At 39.8% G+C, this 25,613-nt stretch overlaps 1 protein-coding gene across 1 annotated transcript; it reads left to right on the top strand.

Moving 5' to 3' along the window:
• The first annotated feature begins 12,221 nt into the window (after positions 1-12,221).
• Positions 12,222-14,344, top strand: LOC138891702 (myb-related protein 1-like). The gene is made up of 3 exons (XM_070175455.1): positions 12,222-12,393; positions 13,275-13,351; positions 14,090-14,344. The coding sequence occupies exons 1-3, from the start codon at positions 12,222-12,224 to the stop codon at positions 14,342-14,344; spliced, it is 504 nt and encodes a 167-aa protein (XP_070031556.1).
• The last annotated feature ends 11,269 nt before the right edge of the window (positions 14,345-25,613 follow it).

The following is a 25,613-nucleotide window of genomic DNA, read 5'->3' as shown; positions in this document are numbered from 1 at the left end:
GCGTTAGCAGGCTTCGAAGACACCTTCAACTTTTTGTTTTGCACTGTTTATTCTTATTTCTAGACAATTGTATTTAGAAGTTTTCTAGTAAACACTATGTAGAGCTTATTACTTGTACTACCATTTTTGGAAATTTTAAGAGATTCTATTTAAATAATATTATTTTAATTATTGTTAGGCTTACCTAGTCCCTAAGACTAGGTGCCATCACGATACCCAGACGGAGGGAAAATTGGGTCGTGACAAGTTGCTATCAAAGCTCTAGGATCATGGGTGCTACGAGTCATAAGCGAGTTTAGTAGTGTCTTGCGGATCGGTACGGAGACGTCTGTACTTATCTTTGAGAGGCTACAAAACTATTAGGACAATTTCACTTCTTTCATTCCTATCGTGCGAGCTCATTGATCTCGAAGTTTGAACTTCTATCATTATATTCTCTCATAGATGGTGAGGACACGAGCTGCAGTTATCGACGACGCTGTTCCCAGACCAGGTATCACTAGAGGCAGAGGCAGAGGCCAACGAGGAGTAAGTGCCACAGTCAAAGCATCTACCAGGGTAGCAGCATCTGAGGAAGAGCAGCTTAGACTTGCAAGGTTCAAGAAATATGACCCTCTTACATTTGGTGGTTTGGTTTCAGAGAGTGCACCACATTCTCCGTACCATTGGTATTGTGGAGATGAGCGGGGTTGCTTTTACTACATTCCAGCTTAGGGGAGCGGCTTACCAGTGGTGGCGGGCATATGAGTGGGGTAGCCCGGCCGAGTTAGCGTCACTTACATGGGTTCGATTTTCAGAGATATTCCTGGGAGGGTTTGTACCTCAGTCCCACCGAGATGCATGGCATGCAGAGTTTGAGCAGCTGTGCCAGGGCACTATATCAGTGTCAGAATATGCCGTGAGATTCAGTGATTTGGCCAGGCATGCACCTGCTTTGGTCGCCACAATTAGAGAGCACGTCCGTAGATTCATTGAGGGACTCAGACATGATATTCGATTCAACATGGCTCGTGAGTTCGAGTCAGATGTTTCATTTCAACAGGTTATAGGGATCGCCCGCCGAGTAAAGGGCATGTGGGACCCGGAGAGAGAAGATAGGCTAGGCCACGAGAGATAGTACAAGCGAGATCAGGAGAGAGAGGACAGGGAGGTGAGAAGGCCTCATAGACCGGAGAGATCTACTAGTCCTTATTTTGGAGGCAGGGTACGACACGGTAGAGGTTTTGTGGGTCAGCTAGTTCATTTTGCACTTCAGGCTTCGCACCGTGTTTCAGGTGCTCATGGGTCTTAGAGTACCCGTACCGCATAGTTCCCACAACCACATCAGCAGAGAGATTGCTTCGAGTATGGAGATACCAGCCACAGGGTAAGAGTTTTTCCTAGACTCCGGACAGGTGTGTCACAGTGGAGTATTCAAGCGAGTAGAGAGCATCCAAGAGGGGAAGGCCCGGCCCGTTGATGTGTTTCATATAGTAGGCTTGAGGCAACTGTGCTAGATGATGTCATACAGGTAGGCTTTTGATTTGTTACGAAGGGGCACTATTCGTATTTTGATTCGGTTCTACTTATCGGGGCGAGTTCCCCTATTTGTTGTCCCACTTATGGGTGAGTTCATGACTTAGTATTATGTTTAGGTGTTTACCCCTGTTGGGAGACTCTATGAGTGGTAGCCCATGTCTATCATTTGTTTATATTCATTATCGAAAGTTTCGATACTAGGAGTGAATTCATGTTGTCCATTATGGCAGGTTTGATGTGATTCCTGAGTAAATTGGTTATGATTTGTGAATTGATACTCTACTAGGGTGAGGGTTTAGTAAGTGTTGTGATTTTATTGGCATAATTGAATTAGTGGAAGATTTCCATTGGTATGATGTGTATTCGACTTGTGATTCAGAGTTGAGGGTGAGACCCTCGCGATTCCATGTGATTTGATATGTTTGAACCGGGCTGAGTACCGCGATGGAAGGTATATCAGGATGGGACCCTTATGATTGTTCATATGCTCAAATTCTTTTCTTGTTATATTTTTTTGTAAGTTAGTATTGATAGAGAGTTGTGCATGTCGGGCTTGTTTAGTAGTTTCCTTAATTATTTCTCATTTCATATTCAGTCAATTTCGTTCGGTGCTCCTTGAGTTTTAGCTTGCGGGGTGTGTGCCTGGTGGTGTTAGTTGTGACTTGTTGATTCAGATGTATAGTTAAGTGGTCTTCGTGTTTCTTGCATCGTTATCAGTGTTGTGGAGATTTGAACAGGGTTCTAATGGATATGAGGCTAATTGCTGGTGATGGTTTTGATTATGGGCAACTATTGTGATCAGAAATGTTATTATGAGCCTATGTATGGTGTGTCTTATTGTGTGGTTGTACCTTGTGGGTGTAGGCATAAGTTGTTATAGCTGGTTGAGACTGATGTCGGTTATGGATTTAGAATCGGGTCTTTTGAAGACAAATGAAAGGTGAGAATTTTGACTCTAAGGCTTATCGGTATTGATATAAGGGATACATTACAGATGGGATGGTGTCGTTAGGCTTATGTGGATTGGGGTGACGTGGGGTCACCCACGGGTGTATGTTGAATATGTGCTTTCAGGGATTTCAAGACTTCGAGGCGATGCTTAGCATGTTCGAGGATGAACGTTTGTTTAAGAGGAGAAGGATGTAACGACCCAGCCGGTCGTTTTGAGAATTTAAGTCCCGTCCGACGGCATAAGGCCCTAAGCATCTTCGTATTATGTGCCTTGACTTGCGTGCGTGGTTGAATTCGATTATCGGGTGATTCAAAGTGATTTGGGATACTTAGTCCCTAAATAAGAGCTTAAGTCTTAGAATTTGGACCGTAGTCGGAACTATTTGAAGGCGGATCCGGAATGGAATTATGTCGACTCCATTAGCTTCGTTGGGCGATTTTGGACCTAGGAGCATGTCTGAACTGCAAATCTGTGGTCTGTAGCTGATTTAGGCTTGAAATGGCGAAAGTCGAATTTTTGGAGATTTGGACCGGAAGTGGACTTTTTGATATCGGGGTCGGAATGCAATTCCAAGAGTTGGAACAACTCTGTTATTTATTTGGGACTTGCCTGCAAAATTTGACATCATTCCGGGTTAATTTGATAGGTTTCGGCATAGGTTTTAGAAGTTGAAAGATTTGAAATTTATAAATTTGATTCATGGTGCAATGCGTAGTTTCATCGTTATTTGATGTGATTTGAGGGTTTGACTAAGTTCGTATGGTGTTTTAGGATTGGTTGGTATGTTTGGTTGAGGTCCCAGGGGCCTCAGTGTGTTTCAGGTGCTTAACGGATTAAACGTTTCTTTGTGTTGTTGCTAAGTCTTCAGGCTTCTGGTATTTTCGCACCTGCGGTGAAGAGTCCGCAGGTGCGGGAGCCCACATGCAGAGAGGTAAGCGTAGAAGAGGAAAAGTGGAGGATTTCCAGGGGTCGCAGGTGCGAGAAAATATTCTGCATCTGCGATGCCCGCAGATGTGAAGGTTGAGGTGCAAGTGCGAGAAAAGCTAGACTTGACAATCTCCACAGGTGCGGAGAAATTGTGCGCATCAGCGGCTCCGCAGAAGCGTATTTTGGCGCACATAAGCGAGAGGAAGCGCAGGTGCGGTTTGGACGTGCGCACCTGCGGTCGCACAGATGCAGCTAATTATGCGCAAGTGCGGTCACGCCTGGGCAGAAAAGAGAAATCTGAGGGTTTGGTTTCATTCTTCGTTGTTGGACTTGAGAGCTCGGAATTTGGCGATTGTTCGAGGGATTTTCAGAGGAAACTTTGGGGTAATGATTCTTAACTCCCTTATGGTTATATTCCACTAATCTATGCTCAAATGCATCGTTTAAATTCGGATTTGGGGTGAAAATTGGAGAAAAGTTCTTAGTCTAAATTTTGGGGTTTTGATCGAGATTTTGGTGTCGTATTTTAGTAAATTTGATATGGTTAGACTCGTGAGTGAATGAGCTTTCGTATTTTATGGCTTTGACCCGATTCCAAGAAGTGGGCCCCATGGGCAATTTTGAGTTAATTTCGGAATTTTCGTTAAAATGTTGATTTCGTTAATTAGATGATTCTATTATTGTTGTAATTATGATATGTAATTGCTTTTGGCTAGATTTGGGCCATCCAGAGCTGGATATTCATGGAAAGGGCATTCTTACGGATTGATTGATCTTGACTCGAGGTAAGTATCTTGCCTAACCTTGTGTGGGGGAACTACCCCTTAGAATTTGAGTCATCTATGTTGATTGTAGTCTGTGTACGCGAGGTGATGAGTGCTTGCTCAGACTTATTTGTGAAAAGTTGGCCTTTTAGGGTTCTTATGTCCTTATATTCACCGTGTATGATGTGATTTTGTTTTTATACGTTTGAACTCCTATTTGCTAATTTCACCTCTACATGCTTGATTTAGAGATAATTGCTTTATGATTCACCCTTACTGTCTATATGACCCTTATTCGACTTAACCAAAGATTTTACCTCTTCTATCGTTGTGCTATATTTTTCATAACTGCTTATCTTTAATTGAAATCATTATTTTCTCATCCTATAATTGTTAAATCTTAATTGGAACTATTTGACTCATGTTGGCTTCTTATTGTTAACTTGAATATTGTGGAATCATTGCTACATTTTTGTCTTGTTTTCCCTTGTTAAGTTGCTCTCCTTGTGCCTAACATTCTTTACTGTGGTTATTCCTTGTGAATGAGTTATACCGTTCTTGTGATTTAAATTCTTGAGTTGATTTGCTCGTCGTACGTTGCATTTCTGTCAGTGTTGCTTTTGTACTCGTTGTGGTGATTTACGAGGTTTATGTCGTGTTATAGTTGTTATCTCTGTTGTTTGCACAACATATTTAAATTGGGACTACGGACGTATTCCGAGAGATCCCCCAGCACTGCATATTTAAATTGGGACTACGGACGTATTCTGGGAGATCTCCTAGCACTGCATACTTATATTGGGAATACAGACGTATTCCGGGAGATTCCCTAGCACTTCATATTTAAATTTGGGACTACGGACGTATTCCGGGAGATCCCCCTATCTTGCATAATTACTTTGGGATTACGGACGTATTCAGGGAGATCCCCCAGCACTGCATATTTAGATTGGGACTACGGACGTATTCCGGAGATCCCCCTTGTCTTGCATATTTACTTTGGGACTATGGACGTATTCCGAGAGATCCCCCAGCACTGCATATTTATTTTGGGATTACGGGACGGTATTCTAGTAGATTTTCCCCTATGGTTATATCTGTGTTTGGAGATGCAAATCTTCCATGCTTAGGTGTCACAGGGTGACTTATACTCGAAGGATATTATTTGAAAAGTTTATATTTGAAAAGTATTTATCTTGAAAGAGCTATGTTTGAAGGCTAATTATTTGAAAAGTTTATATTTGAAAAGTTTTATCCTGAAAGAACTATGTTTGAAGGAAGTATATTTCAAAAATAAAATCTTATTGGAAAGGATTATATTCTAAAGACTTCAATTTAAAAAGTTACGGGTGAAAGTTTACACTTGAAGGAGTTGACCAATTTATTGGGTTTGTTGGGTGAGACCTGATGTGAAAACTATTGCAGTTGCTGAGTTATTACTTGCCTTTACTGTATTGTGATTTTTGGATTGGGTTATGTTTTCGTTCATTCTTCTGTGTCTTATTCTGGTGTTCCGCTGTTACTTGCTATGTTTCCTTCCTTATTGCAGTTGCTATGTCATTAGCCATATCGCGGGGTCCTTAGATAGATGTCATGTTCTGTCACCCCTATACTTATACTTGTTCAGTTTATTAGACCAGAGGGTTTCTTGACTAGTCCTCATCACTACTTCACCGAGGTTAGTCTTGATACTTACTGGGCACCGCTGTGGTGTGCTCATGCTACTCTTCTGCATATTTTTTGTGTGCAGATCCAGGTACTTGTTCGTTGGCTATCTGTGTGGACGGTTGCTGTGGAGACTCAAGGTAAACCTACTGCTGCGTTCGCAGGCTTCAGAGTTACCTTCAACTTTTCATTTTGCACTGTTTATTCTTATTTCTAGACAGTTGTATTTAGAAGTTTTCTAGTAAACACTCTGTAAAGCTTATGACTTGTACTACCGATTTTGGGAATTTAAAGAGATTCTATTTAAATAATGTTGTTTTAATTAAAGTTAGGCTTACCTCGTCCCTAAAACTAGATTCCATCACGATACCTAGATGGAGGGAAAATTGGGTCGTGACAGCGGGCCATGAGTAACATGCAGTTTATGCTCTTGCGTTAAGGAGTGTAGCGATTTGCAATTTAAGCTAATATTTTGAGGAGCTTTGCAACCTCAAAATTTTACTCAAATTTGAAGAGCTTCATGACATGCAATTTAGGCTCGTGCGTCCAAGAGCGTCATAACTTGCAGTTTAGGCTCATGCTTGAGGAGCATCATAAACTTGCAATTTAGGCTCGTGTAACGAGGAGCATCATAACTTGCAGTTTAGGCTCATGCGTTGAGGAGCATTATAACTTGTAGTTTAGGCTCATGCGTTAAGGAGCATTACGACTTCCTGGTACAAACTTTCATAACATATATTATTTTACACTTGTTCTTTGGAGTATCTTTGATTCCAGGATCAAAATGTCGAATTCTCAGTCAGCACCCCTACACGTGGACAATGATTTCGGTTACCACGACGAAAATGATAACATAACACTAGGGAACAACGTACCTCCAATTGGCCTCGACGGAGTTCCAGTTGTAGATCTAATCGACGTCAGCTAGCATGTAGCCATTAATGCAAATTCGGCCACCGATCCCGAGAGCAACATCCATAGAGACGTTTGATCGGTCACTCAAAGCATGCATGGTGGCGAAGAGGGCGGGATCAGCCTGCGGGTGATCATCAAAATGTTGCAGGCTCAACAAGCAGCGATAGCCTAGCTCCAAAACCAGAATCACCCACCGAGAAGGATCGAGCCCGAGCCGTACGAGGAAGTTGTCCACAAGGTCGAATCGGTTTCAAGGAAATCAAACGAGAAGGAAGCGGGGGCTGATACTGCAATGATGAAGATGCTCGAAGAACTAACAAAACGAGTTGAGTCGGGGGAAAAGGAGATCGAGGAAAACGACAAGAAGGTGGCAACTTACAACTCCAGGGTTGATCAAATCCCGGGGGAACCACCAATACTGAAGGGTCTGGATTCCAAAATGTTCGTTCAAAAACATTTCCCCCCGAGCACGGCTCCCAAAATGATTCCCAAGAAGTTCCGCATGCCTTAGATTCCTAAATATAATGGAACGACCGACCCAAATGAGCATGTCACCTCTTTCACATGTGCTATCAAAGGGAATGATCTAGAGGATGATGAGATCGAATCTGTCTTGATAAAGAAATTTGGGGAAACCTTGTCAAAGGGAGCTATGATATGGTTGTAGGGAATTAAATTTTATTATATTTAAATCCATAAAATTATTTGAACTATATTTTTAATTCTATAAATGTTAGTCCAAATAAATATTATGGGCTAATATAATTGGATTAATTATTTAAGTTCAATAAATACAGATTTAATAAATAGTCCAAATACATTGGGCTAGCCCATTCGATTGAGCTATAAATGATGAGCCCACTTCATTAGACCCAAGATATAATCTTCCTAGAGGCCCAGTTTTGTGCCACGTGTCAATTGACGTGGCACATCAAGTCAAACGGAAGAGCCAATAGAATCATGCCACGTGTAAAAATGACAAAGTATGCCAAGTCACATTGAAAGGCCAATAAAACTGTGCCATGTGTACAAGTGACATGTTCTGACCAATCAAATGCGACCTTGTCACACTTCAATTTGATTGATCAGAAGGAGTTTGTTCTTATCATAACTCTTCCCTCCCACAATTATAAATAGGGGTCTTCATAACCCAGAAAATACATTAGAAATTATATCAAGAAGACACAAGGGAGCTCGTGGATCAAAGGTCACAATTCTCTACAAACTACAAGTGTTCAAGCATTCAAGCACTTCAACACACATTTCAAGTATTCAAGATCAAGAATGAAGTCAAATCAAATACAAGGAATTCAAGATCGAGGCTACTTATTCGTGATAGAATTCGTGGCAACCATCAAAGCATTCACGACGGATAAATCAAATTCAAATTCAAGATCAAGCTCAAAGGCCCTTGAATTTATATTGAAAAAGTTGAATCAGAGGAACCATAGAGATTGTAACACTCAAACTATTTGAAATCAAATACTACAATTGTTGCAATATTTTTCGGTCTTGATTTTATTTTCTCGACGCAAATTTATTGTCTACAAATTCTGGCACGCCCAGTGGGACAATATCTACTTCTCATCTCAACTTTTCAATCACCAAAGTTCAAGAACATCGAAATGGCTTCACAGAAAATCAACTCCAGATCAACTTCCATTAAGGCTGCTAATTCCAAGTTCTATGCTAATGTGGAAAGTATACTCGATGTTACCTTTGAAAGCTCTGAGTCACTTACAAGGAGCAAAGCAAGCTCTTTAGGACAACAAATACTCCAAGTGTCATCCGTATCAACCCCTATTTTTGGATCGTCATTCTCAAAAAGAGTGAGATCTTCTGTAAGCACGCCCCAAAAAGGGAACGATGGCGCCGAAGTTATTGAAAAGGTTGTTGCCCAACTTAGTTTATCTAAGTCCAAGAAACCCTTCATGCAAGCCGATGATGATGACTTGAGTGCTGGATCTACTATAGCCTCCATTAATATGACCTCTGATCTCTATCCCAATAATGACCTATATCATTCTTCATCCTCTATGTCGATCATACAAGCAATGGTTATTGAAGTTTCTCCCATAGGAGAACAACTTACAAATTTGACGAAAGCAGTTGAAGTCTTATCAAAGCACATGCATGATCAAGATGCTAAACTTTCCAAGTTAACAAATAAATTGGATAGCATGGTAGAAGGAGAATTCACACAAATACCTTTAAATTTTCAAAGGTCACAAGAAAAAGGAGACTTTTCAGGAAAGCAAGCAACGACAGCCAAGGAGATCCAAGTCTCTATCGAAGGTCTGATTCCCGTTGAAAAATTAAATGAATTCATCATGGAGGATATCAAAGATAATCCTGAGTCATCGTCCAAATTATCTGTCACATATGCAAAGGTGTATACGCAAAGAATTGATAACTTGAAGATGCATGTTGGTTATCAACCTCCTAAATTTTAACAATTCGGCGGCAAGGGAAATCCAAAACAACATATAGCACACTTTGTTGAAACTTGCAACAATGCTGGAAAGTACGGTGATTATCTTATCAAACAGTTTGTTCGTTCTCTCAAAGGTAATGCATTCGATTCGTACACAGATCTCGAACCTGATTCTATCGATAGTTGGGAGCAGTTGGAGCAAGAGTTTCTCAATATTTTCTATCAAGATGCACCGTAAGCATAATCGAACGTACAAACACTCATCAAGGAAAGGATGAGCCAGTTATTGACTTCATCAACTGTTGGAGGAGCTTAAGCCTCAACTACAAAGATCGCCTTAGCGAAACTTTAGGCATCAAAATGTGCATTTAAGGCATGCACTAGAGTATTTGCTATATCTTACAAGGCATAAAGCCCAAAACATTTGAAGAACTAATAACTCGTGCACATGATATGGAATTGAGTATGTCTATAAGTAGATATCAAAGGTCTCCTCGCTTTGAGCCTCATTATGAAATAGAAGAAAAGGATGCTGAGAATGGGGGCAAGTATTCATCCGAAGATAAAACGGAAGAGTCCACGCATGTTGCAATGCTCCTTGATGCATGAGCCAAAATAATTACTATTATCCTTAGCCCCACGGTGGGAGCCAAACTGTTTACCCAAAAAATCGGATAACACTTGAATTTATATGCGGTTTTAAGGATACGTGATATAACTTGATACAAATTAAGGAAACAAACTAGAATTGAAATTGACAACAAAAGAATAAATGCAAACCACACAAATCGAATAACCTTATACCAAACTGTTTACCAAATCGAACAGCCTTGTTCCTCAAGTTAGATCACCCTTGAACCAAGAGATGTCTCAACTGATGTATGAATAGAATAACAAGATGATAAAAGCTAGAAAATGACAGTATATTACTTTATGTTGCATAATGTGTTCTGTATTACAAATGACCATACCCCCTTTATATAGCAGGGGAGTCCTACTCTTGATATAATTCTATACAAGGTAAAAAACCTCATGATTTGGTAATCAATTGGCCTATCCTTGATATGTGCCGAGATTTCCGTCATGATCTACAACCGATCGCGGATATTTCGTCCTTCTGTTATTCGGCTTGGAAAATTTTCCTCGATCTCGTCTAATCTCGATTTTGTTCGATGACATGGTCTCGATCTTAACGATATAATTTGCACCTTGGTTCGATATAATTCGAGGTCGAACTTTAACCTACCATATTTCAGTCTCGATTAGTCACACAAGAGGTGAACCCGGTTTTGACCGTATACAAATATGATATCAACTTATCTGTGCACCAAGCCAAAATGTAGTTTGAATGGTCGCAACTTGAACTAAAAAGTGGGAAGCTAGAAGGGGCAAAAAAGAAGAAGCAAATTTCCCAAACTATCTTGAAAATATATGTTTGCTCGCTTAGGTAAAAACTCATTCATATTCGGTGTTTAGATTATACCATATATACTAGTTTACCATGATAAGTCATAAATTAACGTGAGAATATGTATTAATGAATCATAGTTTAGTGATAAGTGTGCATATATGAAGACGTATATTATGTATTCATTGAATTTATCAAACAACTGAGTGTGAGTAAAACTTACTGCTCTACGCTCTCTATGAAGATTTATCCAAAAATCAAAATGCTCAGGTATCGTCCTCCTAGCCAATTCTATTGATTTATCAAAAAAGCCAAGTTCCCTCTCATTAAATATACTTGTATTTATTACTAGTAATAATAGAACTTTCCTAACCCAGAGTAGAAAAATGTCGGGCAATTTATTTTTGTGGGTCAGAAATGTTAGGCATTTTTGGCGCATGAAAGATGTTTATAATTTTGAAAAAAAGGGGTAGCCGGAAAAAGGAAGAAGGGTAAAACGTATGTTTTGTAATAAGTTTTAAAATTAAGTTGTAAGGAGCAGAAAGTACTATTATAATTCTGATATTTATTGAACGTGTACAAGAGCAGGCACAAGTGAATTATTTATTTAAGTTTTCCAACCATTCTCGAATCTAGGTGTAGAAAAAAGTTGAAAAAAAGGTGAAGAAAAGAAAATAGTAAGTATTTCTTAAATCGTGTATGCATAATTTTCAATATATTGTTCGAATCCCGCAGCGATGGTAAGAACTTATGTATATAGTAGAAGCACATGTGTAAATAAATATAGACGGCATCGTTTAGTAATGCATCGTTTGATACATTACTGAACAATATCTGATATGATTGATTTACTTGCACTTCTGACGTGTCATTGACTATGATCTTTTTGTTTTATTTTCTTCTTGACTCTTTACTTACTAAAACATACTTACACGAATTTTGGTTAGCAGTTAAGCGTGTTTAATATTAGCCAAAGTTGAAGACGAAGATTTGATTCATTAGATTCTTTAATATGAAATTTTTGACTTTAAAAAATTTATAAATAAATCAAAAATTATCTAAATCAAAACTATCATACATTTTACGCAATAAATAAATTAATTATTTTAAAGGACCTCAGAACGTCATATAAGTGTAAAATTGAAAAGGCCTTTCATCCATTACTTTTGTAAATCAAGAGCCAAGCAATTAGTTTTTTGTCTTTATTATAATCTCTTACTCACCGCGAGGCGAAATACATTAAAAAAAATAACAACCCATATAATAATAATAATAATAATAATAATAATAATAATAATAATAATAATATTATTATTATTATTTATTTTTATTTTAAGATTATGAGAATTCAAAAGGTGGTCCTCTCCTTGGTGAGAATACAACTATAAAAGGATGTCATAAGGTTTCTCTCTACATCCCATTCACAGAGAGTTCAGTACTATTTTTGTTACCTCTCTTTCTCTGAACTCTATGACAATGTTTCCCCTTGTGCCTTTTGCCATGAATGACAACTCTCGTCAATACAGAAGAATCCCCATTCTGGACCGTTAGTTTCAGGAACAACTAAACCCTTTACCATTGAACAATTTACCAGCCTTGGCTAACCAAAACCACCAACCTCTAAGATTTCTTGGAGAAATGAATGTGATGAATAATTATGATGATAACAATCTTTGTTTCTTTGATGTTAATGTGCCTCAAGTTGAACAAGAAGTTGACCAGCCTAGATTGGTCAAACCTCGCATGAAATGGACTGAAGAGTTGCATGAAAGCTTTGTCAATGCTGTTGCCGAACTTGGTGGAGCATGGGGTTAGTAACTTTTTACCTTTTTTTTTTTTATATCTATATATATATATATATATATATATATATATGGTTACATTGCTTTTTATTTTTCCTTTTTTTTATATGCAAACAGTAATTGTATTGGAACTCCAATTAATTCGAATTCGCGCCGTGTAAGGCATTAAAGGAGAAAATCAGGATTTTTTTTATTTTTCAGGACTCGAACCCGAAAAGTCTAATTAACGGTAGAGAGATCATATCCATATCATCACAACCTTTTGTGATATGTTTGCATATTCATAGTAATAACTACCTAGTATGCAAATCTATCTTTCTCAAATACTCCATCTCTTCTTAATTAATACTTGGCCGAAAGGCGGCTCCTCATATGAAACCTTTTTTATTTTTTTCATTTTTTTTGTTTAAGAAGCTAGCAATCGTTCTTCTTTTTCTTTTTGGGGAGAGGAGAGGCCAAGAGGGGGTGTTATTGAATTCCATTTAATTTGAAACTCCCAAGTGACATTCTGTTATATTCATTTATTTTGTTTCGCTTTTTACCATCACTTATTTGCTCTTAATAGATCCGATCCGTTTAGATTTAGGCAAAAATTTAAACATATAATATAACGTAATGAAAAATTGTAAATTACAGATGTAATTTTAACATACTCCAAAATATCACTTGCCTTGTATATGTTTTAGGTTATTAATTCTATTTAATACATATAAATAGCAACTTGCAATGTAAACAAAAGATGTGGTACGTTGTAATTAGTGATAAACTCTTATTTTTAATGACATTTTTATTATACCAAAGCAGAAATAATCATTTAAACTGTTGTTATTGTTGGTTCTTATAAGCAATATATATTCTTCTTATATATTTCAATCTGTTTAATTTGCAGAGGCTAAGCCAAGGGCGATTTGGAGAAAAATGCGAGTGACGGCTATAACTCTGTACCACATTAAAAGTCACTTACAGGTATCTTGTAATCATCTTTAATTAATCTTTATTCTTCGTAGAGTTGTAATACTAATCAATCCAATATTCTAACATTACTCAAAATATGATATTCTCTGCAGAAGTATAGAATGGCGCAGGAGCCGGATGACGCGAGAAGAAGGAAGGCGATGAGTATATTAGCTTTCCGTTTCTTTTTTTTTTACCCCTCACATCAACTATCCACTTTGCTCTCTTAGACTCGAACCTGTTCTGTTTCTTCCTTAGCATTGCCTTGGGGCGGGGGGGGGGGGGGGGGGTTACATAGTGATATTTCAAATCATGCTATTGTTTTGAATTAATCCTGAATCCTTTTTCATGCCATAAATTGATAAAAGATCTCCATTCTATTTTTCTGATATGCTTAATTAGGTCAATTTTTTTCCTCTTTCTTTTAATGGATTCATTTATTTTCTAGCAATAGAGAAGCTTCGTTGGAAGAGAGACAACAAAAGGTGCTCCACGAGGTGGAGGTACGTTCCTCGCTCACTTCTTGATTCTTTTAAGGAATGAAGAATATATAAATGAAGAAAGATCTTTTAATTAATCTTGAAAAGTGAGATTTGTAAATTGAAAATAAAGCAGGTTAATTACTTCATGCAATGGATAACTAGTATAAAAATTTGTTACACTAGCTTTTTTATAAGTTAAACTCTTGAAGAAAAGAACTAGTGATAAGTAAATCGAGTTCAATTTGTCAGTCATCTGATGGTCGTACAGATTAAAGAAGTTGCGACGAAGTTCAATATAATGCTACCTTTCGAGGATCAAGCTGGTTCCTCGAAGTCTATGCCTAGGTTGCCTCAATTTTCATCGATCACGCTTGCTCCTCCTGATGCTAACATCTACATCCCTCAGCCTCCAACCGAGGCGACGAACGTCCATGTTCCTCCTGAAATGGAAGACATGGTGGCTCAGTCTATTGCTGAAAACTCTGTGGATGATTTTTTCCGTGCCCTGGAATTGGCTCCCTAAATTTTGAAATTGGGATCATATAGAGTGTTTGCGAGACTACGCAAGTCTTTATGTGATTCCTCATTTTGCAGTTTGTTATGGTTGTTCTTTGATTTTATTTTTATTTTTGAAGCAAATAAAACACCCAACTTGTTTGGGACCAGAATCGTTACCCTACTTCTTTGGGACCAGAATAGTTATTGTTATTGTTGTTATTGAAGCAAAAAAATATTGTGCCTTCGGGGACATATGATAAAACGTTATTAATAAAAGTTGAGTTTTATCTCCTTATATTTGTCTTGCTTGGCACATTACTCCATTTGATGTTTTGATTGATATTTCAAGCAATGGAATATATTCAGAAACATTATTTACTCTTCAATGCTTACATTGTTTCCCCATCAAAGGTAGATATTTTATTAATGCAGCAAATAAATAATTTGAGCAAAGGTGCCCATAGCATCATTTGCATTTCAACTAGGAAAATAGTTTTCCCAAGATACTTCCTTTAACAAAGTAAAAGAAAACTTAGCTAAGTTATGTGATAGTTTATTTAGACTTTTAGGAATATAAACAAATTCGACATGATCAAGCAAAGTCGATAGCTTCGAAATGTCTTCACACGTTACTTCTATCTCCCATGAGATATTAATTTTATTTCGGATCATATCAATAACACTCTTTACATCTGATAAAAGCTTCACCTTCTTCCAACCATTTGTAATTGCTCGTTCAAGAGCCATTCTTATCGCGGGCGCTTTAGCAGTCATGGCTTTTCCCACAAAGAGGATTAGAGATCCATGGGCATGAAGTAGGTTCTTAAGGCTATTGTTTACCCTCAAAATCGGATAATAATTGAATTTATAAGTTGTTTTAAGGATACATGGATTAACTTGACACAAAATGATAAATTAGATAGCAATTAAAATAAATAATGATAAAGTAAATGCAAACCACACGAATTGAACAGTCTCAGCCTTGGAAGGTTAATCACCCTTGAGACATACGTACTTTGATCGGTATCAAGACAAGGAAGAATAAGAGAGTAATGATAATAATAATGTATTGATTTGGAATGCGTGTTTCGATATCTTTTACAAGTAATTAGAACCCCTTTATATAGTTGGGGAGTCCTACATTAGTTACAACTCTATAAAAGATAAATAAATCTCTTGATTTGCTGATTGTCGGTTCCTTATTGATACATGTTGAGATTCCCATTGTAATATCCGATCGGTCACGGATATTTCGATCTTCTGTTATGCTAATAATGTTTCTTCGAGGTTGTTTGAACCAGGTCCGATTTCGGAGTCACGACCTCGGTGTTATCGAAGGTAGGTGTTTGGTCCCCGTTGTTAACCCGGTGGGGCTTGGGGCCGATCTTCAGTCATTTATTGCCATGTCTCGAGCCCGGCCTATCATGTCGTATGTAGGGTATACTCCGAGCTCGATTTTACCCATATACAGATAGTCCCCTCATTTTTTGGAGAGTAGATGGCGAGAAACGACATGAGCTCCCAATTCTCACTTCGATATCCCGTGACTGAAACGACAAAATAGTTGAAACGTCCAGTCAGTCTAGTCTTAATGGCATTAAATGCTTGTCAGTTACCGGTCAGCCACTCCCAGATGTGAACCATCACTGAAAACTATAAATGCTCCTCCCTTTGTTCATTCAAACTTTACATCCAAGCCTTCTGCCCTCGTGTCTATGAAATTTCAATACTTCCAAGCACTCATATTCTGGTTACTTTGAGATCTTTTATAAGAACTCCCATTCATCTTCATCTCAAACCATCAAGTGTACTGTTTAACTTCTTCTTTTCCCTCATTTTTTCTCCATCTTTCAAAGAAATGGCGAAGACTTCAAAATCCATTCCCCAAAAAGAAACTCCCTCTATCTCGCAGTCGGCTATCGAGGAAACCGTCTCGCATACTGCTGTCGAGGAACATGTACCGGAACCTCCTCTGAAAATGTTCATCCCCGGGGGGTGCCCGATAAATGTTGATTTTAAGGTCGAAAAGCCCTCCTCCGTACCAGGCCGGTGCGAGGACGTCTCGAGGTACATCTGCTCTATCACTGAGGATATTCTATCCGAATTGAAAAGGGATTGCAACTGGGTTGACAAACATGTGGTGATTCCTGAACCTGACAAAGCCATCACCACCCACGTCGAGGGATTTTTAAGTTTTTACACTTATCCCTTCACGCTGGGCCCCTTGGACCTGGTTATCATCAACTTTTGCAGAAGATACGAGGTAACCCTCGGTCAAATTCACCCTTCTTTCTGGAGGATCGTAATCCTCCTCTGTTTCATTATAAACTCGGTGCCCCTTCACTATCGACCACCTCATGCGTTTATACAATCCCCGACCAGGGGAGGACCCACCTTATAGGAAGGAGGTTCAGTTGAACCCGCTTCGTTGAAAAAATTAATTATTTTTAACTTGGAATTTCATCAAAAAATTATGAAACTGATATATATTATAATACCTGAACCCACTTTACACTAACAGAAGCGATAGAGCAGTGGCAAAGTGGGTTCAAAGTAAGGCCAATGTACCAAGTTTTAACCGCTGCTAATGCAACGAACTACCTATGGCCTTTTTGCTGAACATATATATTATTTTGCTTATTGTTTCCTATTTTATCTTTGTTTTCTTACATCGCTTTATGATTCCTTTTTTTACTTAAATCCAATAAAATCTATTTTTATTAAACTCCTCCATTTTACTTCAGAAAAATTTAATCCTTTCTACAAAATGAATTTTTTTTCTAGTACGTTATCGAAATTACTTGTAATCTTTTAATTTAGTTTAGTTTAGTTTGTATTGAAATTGTTAATTTGTGTTATATTCAAAGCTTTAGTTTGGTGTAAAATATCTTTTTCTTTAATAATTAGTATAAATTAGTTTAGTTTATTACTCTCTTTTTACATGTCTTTGTTTTGTAATAATTTTTTATGTTAAATTTCTTAAATTTATAGTACAATTTTTAAGTAGGTTAAATACTTTTTGGTTAAAATTGCTAAATTTTTTGAAATATAATTTGTTAATTTATATAGAAAAATGTTTTTATAAAATTAATGGGCGAAATTTTCTTTGTTATATTTTTTTAAAATTTCCCCCTACCTTAAAAAAATGACTTCATTTTGAAGTGATTTGATGAACAAAAAAGAGCAGTGTACAAATTTCATTTATTGCTGCACTTATACAATCGATTACCGTGATATTTGATTGAACCCGCTTATACAAACTCCTGAGTCCGTCACTGTCCCCGACTCTACCGGGGGGACTAGTCAAGCTCTCCCATTAGTCCAGTAAAGCCCCGTTCTCGAGTATCGATGAAGATCGAGACCGAGGTTGGCTAGGCCATTTCGTCCGAGTGAGGACCTCGGACTTGATCCCGGCCGAGCACATGTCGTTCCCTGAGAAGTGGAACACATCACGTAAGTATAATTTTGATCCAAGATTTAATTTATCGCTTTTTTTCTTTCTTCTTATCGGTGTTCTGTGGTGGTGCAGCTGTTGCTCGGATCACGAATGCAGTTCCTTGACTCAAGGAGCGGGTCGAGGGCATCGTATTACAAAGGCCTTATTCCGAGCGTTCATGCCGCGAGCTTTCAAAGGGCCGATGAGAGGCCTGTTTGCACGGTGAGATCTCTTTCATGAGTAATATTTGGTTTCCCTTTTGCATCATTAAGTTCTCACCGGCCTATCATCTCAGGATGTCAAAATGATGCCTCCATCCGGTAGCGATGATTTCCACACCAAGTCCCCAGCTCCAAGATAGGATGAAAGGAAGAAAAGAAAAAGGGCTACAAGTTCTCCGAGCTCGGAGAAAAAGAAGCCAAGGAGAAGGTTGGTGCATAAATCCGAAGAAAGCACCAGTGCTCGAGCACCGTCTCCGAATTCACTCTATCGGCTGAGGGATGAATCTAAAGGCATAAGGACAAGCCTTCGATTTGATGGCCAGCATGCCGTTGCGGCTCGAAGGGCAAGGGGCATCCGAACCAGAGGCAGGTGATACCGATATTTATCAAGTTTGGAAGGTCGAGGAGGAGGCCGGGACCGAAGCTTCACGGGATGTGGGCAATGCCCTGAAGGAAGCACTTGGTGTGATAGAGATCACCAAGTCACCCCCGTTTACTGAGTCCATGTACAATGAGGCCCAAACGGATAAAGTACGGCCCAATTAGAGGGCCCATGGAGCGGACGACCCCTTCAGTTGGTTTCTTGATGGAGTGCACTCTACGGCCACGGAGGACATCATCGGATTGGGTGACTTAGAGATACCGAGGAAAATCCCATCTTCGGAAGCAAGCAGACCTTCCTCGAGATCTAAACCGGTCAATCGATTCCCTGCTCTGAGTGTGAATCCTTGCCGAAAACAATCCATCATTTTCTCCCTTCCAGAGGATGCTTGGGTCCTCTTCTCCCCCGTATTGGTGGTCTGTTATCTTCGGTGTCTAGTGACCGAGGATGATTAGGCCAAGATGAATGAGGTGGATGCACCCTATCTATTCAATAAAGCATAACAGGCGTTAAACCGGGTAATCTTCAGATACGCCTCAATGGTTTTTAATTTGTACTTAGGCTATTTTATAGATAACTCTAACATTTTATCTTTGTGCTTGTAGGCCTCAGTGCTTCACCATGAGACTTTTCTCCAATACTGGGATGAGATGAAACAGCTTTAAACCTAGATTTGAGGGCTCACTGAGAAGAGAAATGCTTATAAACTTCTCAACGAGCAGTTTGAAGGGGAGGCTAAGAGCCTCCGAGCTGAGCTGGGGGTTGCTCAGAAGGAGCATGTCGACCTGGCAGAGCAGCTAAAAATATTTGAGGTTAGTGACGATGAACTAAGTTCGGTGACTGATGGTCGAAATCCGCAGGTCCAACAGAAGATCGATCGGATCGATCAGCTTTGAGCCGAGATGGATGCAATTAAGGCCAAGACCGAAGAAAAGAGAGGCAGAATGGACTGTATGGCCTCAGAAAAAGAGGTTGCTCTGGCGCAACTGACTTCGACTGAGGTCCAGCTTCGAGCGGTAAAGGAAAAGGCCGAGGTGCAAGCCAAAACGGTTGAAGAGCTCCAATCTCTGCTAAGTTTGGCCGCCTATGATTGAGAAATTATGGCCAAGGAGCTTGAAACGGCCAAGTCAGCGGTCGTGGTGGTCAAAGACGAAGCCGACGAAATGGTGGCCCAATATAAGGCCGATGTCGAGGCGGCCCAGGACCGCTTGAAAGACTTCGTTGAATACGAGAAGCGGCAATCAAGAAGAGAGGCTCTCGAGGAGATTCATGCTCGGGGTTTTGATATGTCGGCCGAGATCGATACCGCTAAGGGGAGGCCGAGGCCAAGAAGTTGGCTAACCTCAAGGAAGAAGAAAAAGACTCCTAGGGTTCCGATGGATCCCGGGGTGAAGAAGACTAGGCTATTTAGACGCCTTTGTAGATGTTTTTGCTTTTTTGTTTTTTTGTACTTGTATACTTTTGTATTTTTTGTCAAGGCCATTTGGCCTTTGTAAAGATTTTATGTATATATAATACAAGGCTTCCTTTTCCCTTCGACAATTTCTGAGTTTTGTATTTTTTTTATTTATTCTTTATGTTTGCAAAGATCGAAATGCCTTAGCATGAACTAGTTAGGTCATGTTCGGTGGTTCGAACACTAATTGCCTTTGACATTATTTTGTTCAAGGCGTCGTGGGGGTTCAGTATGACGAAAAATTTTCCCAAAAGTACTTATAATGTTTTAGACTATAGTTTGTCGAGGGTAGCCTTTAGAACCGGTTTAGAAATTTTTCAAGTCCTTGTTTTTTATTAAGGGTCACAGACGTCTTCGAGCCATTTTAATATGGTCGTAGCCCTTTTTAGTTTTGGTGTTGCCAAGTGGGCTTGCCACCTCGAATTATCCGGGCTTGCCTAAGATAACAATCCCCGAATGGGGATGGCCGTAGCCTTTAAGGTTCGGGCGTTGCCTAATAGGTCTTGTACCCCCTGGCTCCCTTACCTCGAGCCGTCCGAGTTTGTTTTTGGACGGCAGTCCCCGATTGGTAGTGATCATTTGAACACGGATAAAGGCAGCCCTTGGGCTCGATACCTTTAGGGAATTGAATGTAGGAAATTCCTTAAGAGGAAAGAAAAAAGAGAAATCTTTAAGGGAGAATATATTTATCCGTAAGGTAGAGACTTATTTTTATTCTGGTGCGCAATAGTTACACAAGTGTACAAGTTTTGTGCCAGGGCTCGAGCAGTCTATGCGGACATGGTTCATTTGATTGTTTGGCCCTTACAGTGAATCCTATCGATCGTACCAAGACCATTCAATCATAAAGTTTCTTTCCTTGCTAAAGTCGTTATCTGAGGGTAATGCTCCCCGGTGTTCGGGGCTGATAGTACAAAGGCCTCGAATACTATTGTCCTGATCTTCGATACCGGTCTAAGTTAGCACGATTTATTATTGCCTAGTTAAAAACCTCGCCGACATTTGGGACAAAATCGGTTCAAGGGAAAAAGAGTGCAACGCGTGTGTTTCTAATAAATTGGTGGAGAAAAATAAAACTGCAATCACAAACAACTATAAAGAAAAAGATTTTATTGATAAACATTGCAGGTTACAACTTTGTTTATCCCTTGATTGTTTCCTCCGATTTGTTATCTGTAATTCGAAGGCCTTAGCAGCGTATTTCTCAAACGTAGGATGATATGCATCTCTTTGATGTATTTGATGATCAATAAGCATATAGCAACACTCCATTTGGATCTTGAATGTTGCTAGAACTTTGATCAAGACATATTTGACATGTCTTTGATCTCTAATGAATATTCCATGAATGTTTATGGAATTTCAAGATCGTATATGCAATCTCTTTCTGCACTATGGGATTGGTGAGATCATCTTTGAAGGACATATGTAGCCTTATTTATATGCATGAATTAGGGTCTGGGTGGAGTAGCCACCAAGTAACCCTAATAGACTCCTACTATTTCAATAGTCGTCTTGAATTTGGGATTTATCTTAATCTGTTAAAATTTCAATGTCTACAAATGCCCCCTACTTCAAGGTTTGTCAAGGTGTAGGCTTGCTGAAACATGAAGACGAGACTTAAAGTACCCGACCATCACAACAGATAATCTTGAAACTTGAAGTTTTTGATATGCAATAGGAAGAGATGAAGGGCAGAACTGGTCCCACTGGGCATGCCAATTTGTTTGCAATAAATTTGTGCAGAAAAATAAAACTGTAATCGCAAACAACTATAAAAAAAAAAGATTTTATTGATAAATATTGTAGGTTACAACTTTGTTTATCCCTTGATTCTTCCCTCCGATTTGTTATCCGTAATTCGAGGGCCTTAGCAGCATATTTCTCGAATGTAGGATGATATGCATCTCCTTGATGTATTTGATGATCAAGAAGCATGTAGCAACACTCCATTTGAATCTTGAATGTTGCTAGAACTTTGAGCAAGATATAATTGACATGCTTTTGATCGCTAATGAATATTCCATGAATTTTAATGGAATTTTGAGATCGTATATGTGATCTCTTTGTGCACTATGGGATTGGTGAGATCATATATGAAGGACATATATAGCCTTATTTATAGGCATGAATTAGGGTTTGGGTGGATTAGACACCAAGTAACCTTAATATACACCTAATATTTCAAGAGTCGTCTTAAATTTGGGATTTATCTTGATCTATTAAAATTTAAGTGTCTACAGCGTGCTTTCAGGCCTAAAAATTGTATCGTCCATTGCACGTTACCTGCAAGTGTTATCTCAAAAATAAAAGAAATGAATGGGGTCGTACCTTAGCAGTAATATCGTTTCAAGTAAGTTATATTCCAGTTGTTCGGTAGTTTCTCGCCGTTTATTACACTAAGTTTGTAGGACCCCTTTCCAGTTATCTCAATAATTTGATACGGACCATCCCAGTTCGGCCCAAACTTCCATTTGTTTGGGTTTCGGGTGTTTAGTGTAACCTTCCTTAATACCAAGTCCCCGACATTGAAGTGTCGAATGTTAGCTCTTCGTTTGTAATACCTCTCGATCCACTACTTTTGGGCGGCAAATAGAACAAGGGCAGCTTTGCGCCTTTCATCTAATAGATCCAGGCTTGTATTCATGGCCTCGTCGTTTGATTCCTTGGTTGCATATCGGAACCTGAGACTTGGTTCTCCGATTTCTACCGGTATTAGAGCTTTGACGCCGTAAATCAGCGAAAATGGGGTGGCCCTGGTACTGGACTTTGAGGTCATACGGTATGCCCATAAGACATCGGGAAGGATTTCCTTCCATTTTCCTTTGGCGACAAACTTGTTTTTGAGGTTCTAGAGTATGGTTTTGTTGGTCGATTCTGCTTGTCTGTTCCTACTAGGGTGATAAGGCGTTGATAGGATCCTTTTGATCTTATGGTCTTCGAGAAACCTGCTTACTTTGCTGCCGATGAATTGTTTCCTATTGTCGCACTCGATCCCGGCTGGCATTTCGAACCGGCATATGATGTGGTCCCAAATAAAGTCAATGACCTCATTCTCCCTGACTTTCTCGTATGCCTGGGCTTCCACCTACTTAGAAAAATAGTCAGTCATAAATAATATAAATTAAGCCTTACCAGGTTCCCATGGAAGGGGGCCAACAATGTCCATTCCCCACTTCATGAATGGCCATGGTGACAGAACTGAATGCAGCAGCTCCTCGGGTTGATGATTCATCCGATTCCTAGATTTTCGTAATCTATAGCCCATACCTTCCGTATGGGACCCGGGCCCCCGGACCTGGACCGCCTAAAATTATTCTGGGCTATCACAAATGACCTAAGGAACCATGGTCACCGCCCTGCCATGACCGTCTCTCATTGTCTTGCATTTTACGGCCATAAAATGTGAGTTCAACCTGATTCATAGATTTTCATGTACTATAGCCCGCACCTTCCGCATGGGGCCGGGACCCCAGACCTAGATAGCCTAAAAGTATACCGATCCATAAACAATGACCTAACCTCGTTCCTTGTTGTTTTGCGTTTTACGGCCATAAAACTAAAATTCCGCTTGATTCTCATATTTTCTTGTGCGACAGCCCACGCCTTCCTCATGGGCCCGGGACCCGAATTGCCTAAAAGTTTTGTGGGTCATCAAATACGTCTTAAGGAACCATAGTCACGTCCCCGCCATGATCTTTCCTCATTTTTTTGCGTTATACGGCCACAAAACTGGAATTCCGCCCGATTCCAAGATTTTCATGTGCTATAGCCCACGCCTTCTACATGGGCCCAGACCCCCAGACCCGAATTGCTTAAAATTATTCCGAACCATTAAATACAACCTAAGGAACAATGGTCACTACCCCGCCATGATCGTTTCACGTTATTTGGCATTTTACAGCCATATAACTAGAATTTCGCTCGATTCTCAGATTTTCGTGTGCGATAGCACACGCGTTCCTCATTGGCCCAGGAGCCCAGACCCAGATCACCTAAAATATTTTCAAGCCATCAAATATGACCTAAGGAACCATAGTCAGCACTCCGCCAAGACCACTCCTTGTGTTTTGGCATTTTACGGCCATAAAACTAGAATTCCGCCCGATTACTAGATCTTTGTGTGCTATAATAACCAACGTCTCCTGCATAGGCCCGGACCTGAATCACCTAAAATTATTCTGGGACATCAAACTTGACATAAGTAACCATATCCACTGCCCCTCCACGACGGTTCCTCCTCTTTTGGCATTTTACGATGATAAAACTATAATTCCGCCCAATTCCTAGATTCTCGTGTGTTGTAGCCTACGCCTTCAGCATGGGCCTGGGTCCCCGAACCAGAATCACCTAAAATTATATAGGGCTATCAAATACAATCTAAGGAACCATGTTCACCACCCCGCCATGACGTTTTCTTATATTTTGGCGTTTTACGGTCATAAAACGTGAATTCCGCCTGATTCCTAGATTTTTGTGTGCCATAGGCCACCCCTTCACATGCACTCCGGCCCTCGGACCGGGATCGCCTAAAAAATTTGTAGGCCATCAAATATGACCTAAGGAACCATAGTCACCGCCCCTCCATGACCGTTCCTCATATCTAGGCATTTTACGGCCATAAAACTGGAATTCTGCCCGATTTCCAACTTTTCGTGTGCTATAGCCCACACCTTCCGCATGGGCCCCGGCCCTTGGACCCGGATTGCCTAAAATTATTCCAGGGCCATCGAATGCAACCTTAGGAACCATGGTCACCATTCTTCTATGACCATTACTCCTTTTTGGCATTTTACGGTTATAAAACTGGAATTCCGCTCGATTCCTAGATTTTCATGTGCTATAGCCCACACCTTGCATATGGGCCCGGGACCCGGATTGCCTGAAATTTTTCGTGCAATCAAATACGACTTAAGGAACCATAGTCACCGCCCGCCATGATAGTTCCTCATTGTTTGGCATTTTACGGCCATAAAATTGGAATTTTGCTAGATTCCTAGATTTTCGTGTGCTATAGCCCACGCCTTCCGTATGGGCCCGAGCCCCCAGACCTGGATCACCTAAAATTATTCAGAGCCATTAAATATGACCTAAGTAACCATGGTCACCTCCACTCCATGATCGTTTCTCAAATTTTGGTGTTTTAGGACCATAAAACGTGAATTTAGCCCGATTCTTAGATTTTCGTGATCTATAGCCTACGCCTTCCGCATGGGCTCGGGTGCCCCGGACCTAGAATGCCTAAAATTATTCCGGGCCATCGAAAACAACCTAAGGAACCATGGTCACCTCCCTGCCATGACTGTTTCTCATTTTTGGCATTTTAGGGCCATAAAACCTGAATTCAGCTTCATTCTTAGCTTTTCGTGTACTATAACCCGCACCTTCTGCATGGGCCCGGGCCCCCAGACCCGATTTGCCTAAAATTATTATAGGCTATCAAATACGACCTAAGTAACCATGGTCACTGTCCCTCCATGATCGTTTCTTGTTTTTTTGTGTGTTTTACAACCATAAAACTGGAATTCCATTCGATTCTCATGTTTTCATGTGCTATATCCCACGCATTCCATATGGACCCCGGGCCCCCGGACTCGGATCGGCTAAATTTTTACGATCAATCAAATATGTCCTAAGGAACCATAGTCACCGCCCGCCTTGATCGTTCCTTGTTTTTTGATATTTTACGGCCATAAAACTAATATTTCGCTCGATTCCTAGATTTGTAAGGCCAATGGAACCTTACTCACCGCCCCGCCATGACCGTTCCTCATTTTTTGGCATTTTACAGCCATAAAA

The sequence above is a fragment of the Nicotiana tomentosiformis genome, chromosome 5, assembly GCF_000390325.3.
Source record: "Nicotiana tomentosiformis chromosome 5, ASM39032v3, whole genome shotgun sequence".
Taxonomy (NCBI): domain Eukaryota; kingdom Viridiplantae; phylum Streptophyta; class Magnoliopsida; order Solanales; family Solanaceae; genus Nicotiana; species Nicotiana tomentosiformis.
The sequence above is the reverse complement of the archived record's forward strand: the minus strand, read 5'-3'. Positions and strand labels throughout refer to the sequence as shown.

Coding starts and splice junctions, on each gene's coding strand:
- LOC138891702 (XM_070175455.1), top strand. CDS start 12,222: ATGAATGTGATGAATAATTATGATGATAACAATCTTTGTTTCTTTGAT. Junction 12,394..13,274: donor CGAACTTGGTGGAGCATGGG/GTTAGTAACTTT, acceptor TTTAATTTGCAG/AGGCTAAGCCAAGGGCGATT. Junction 13,352..14,089: donor ACATTAAAAGTCACTTACAG/GTATCTTGTAAT, acceptor ATGGTCGTACAG/ATTAAAGAAGTTGCGACGAA.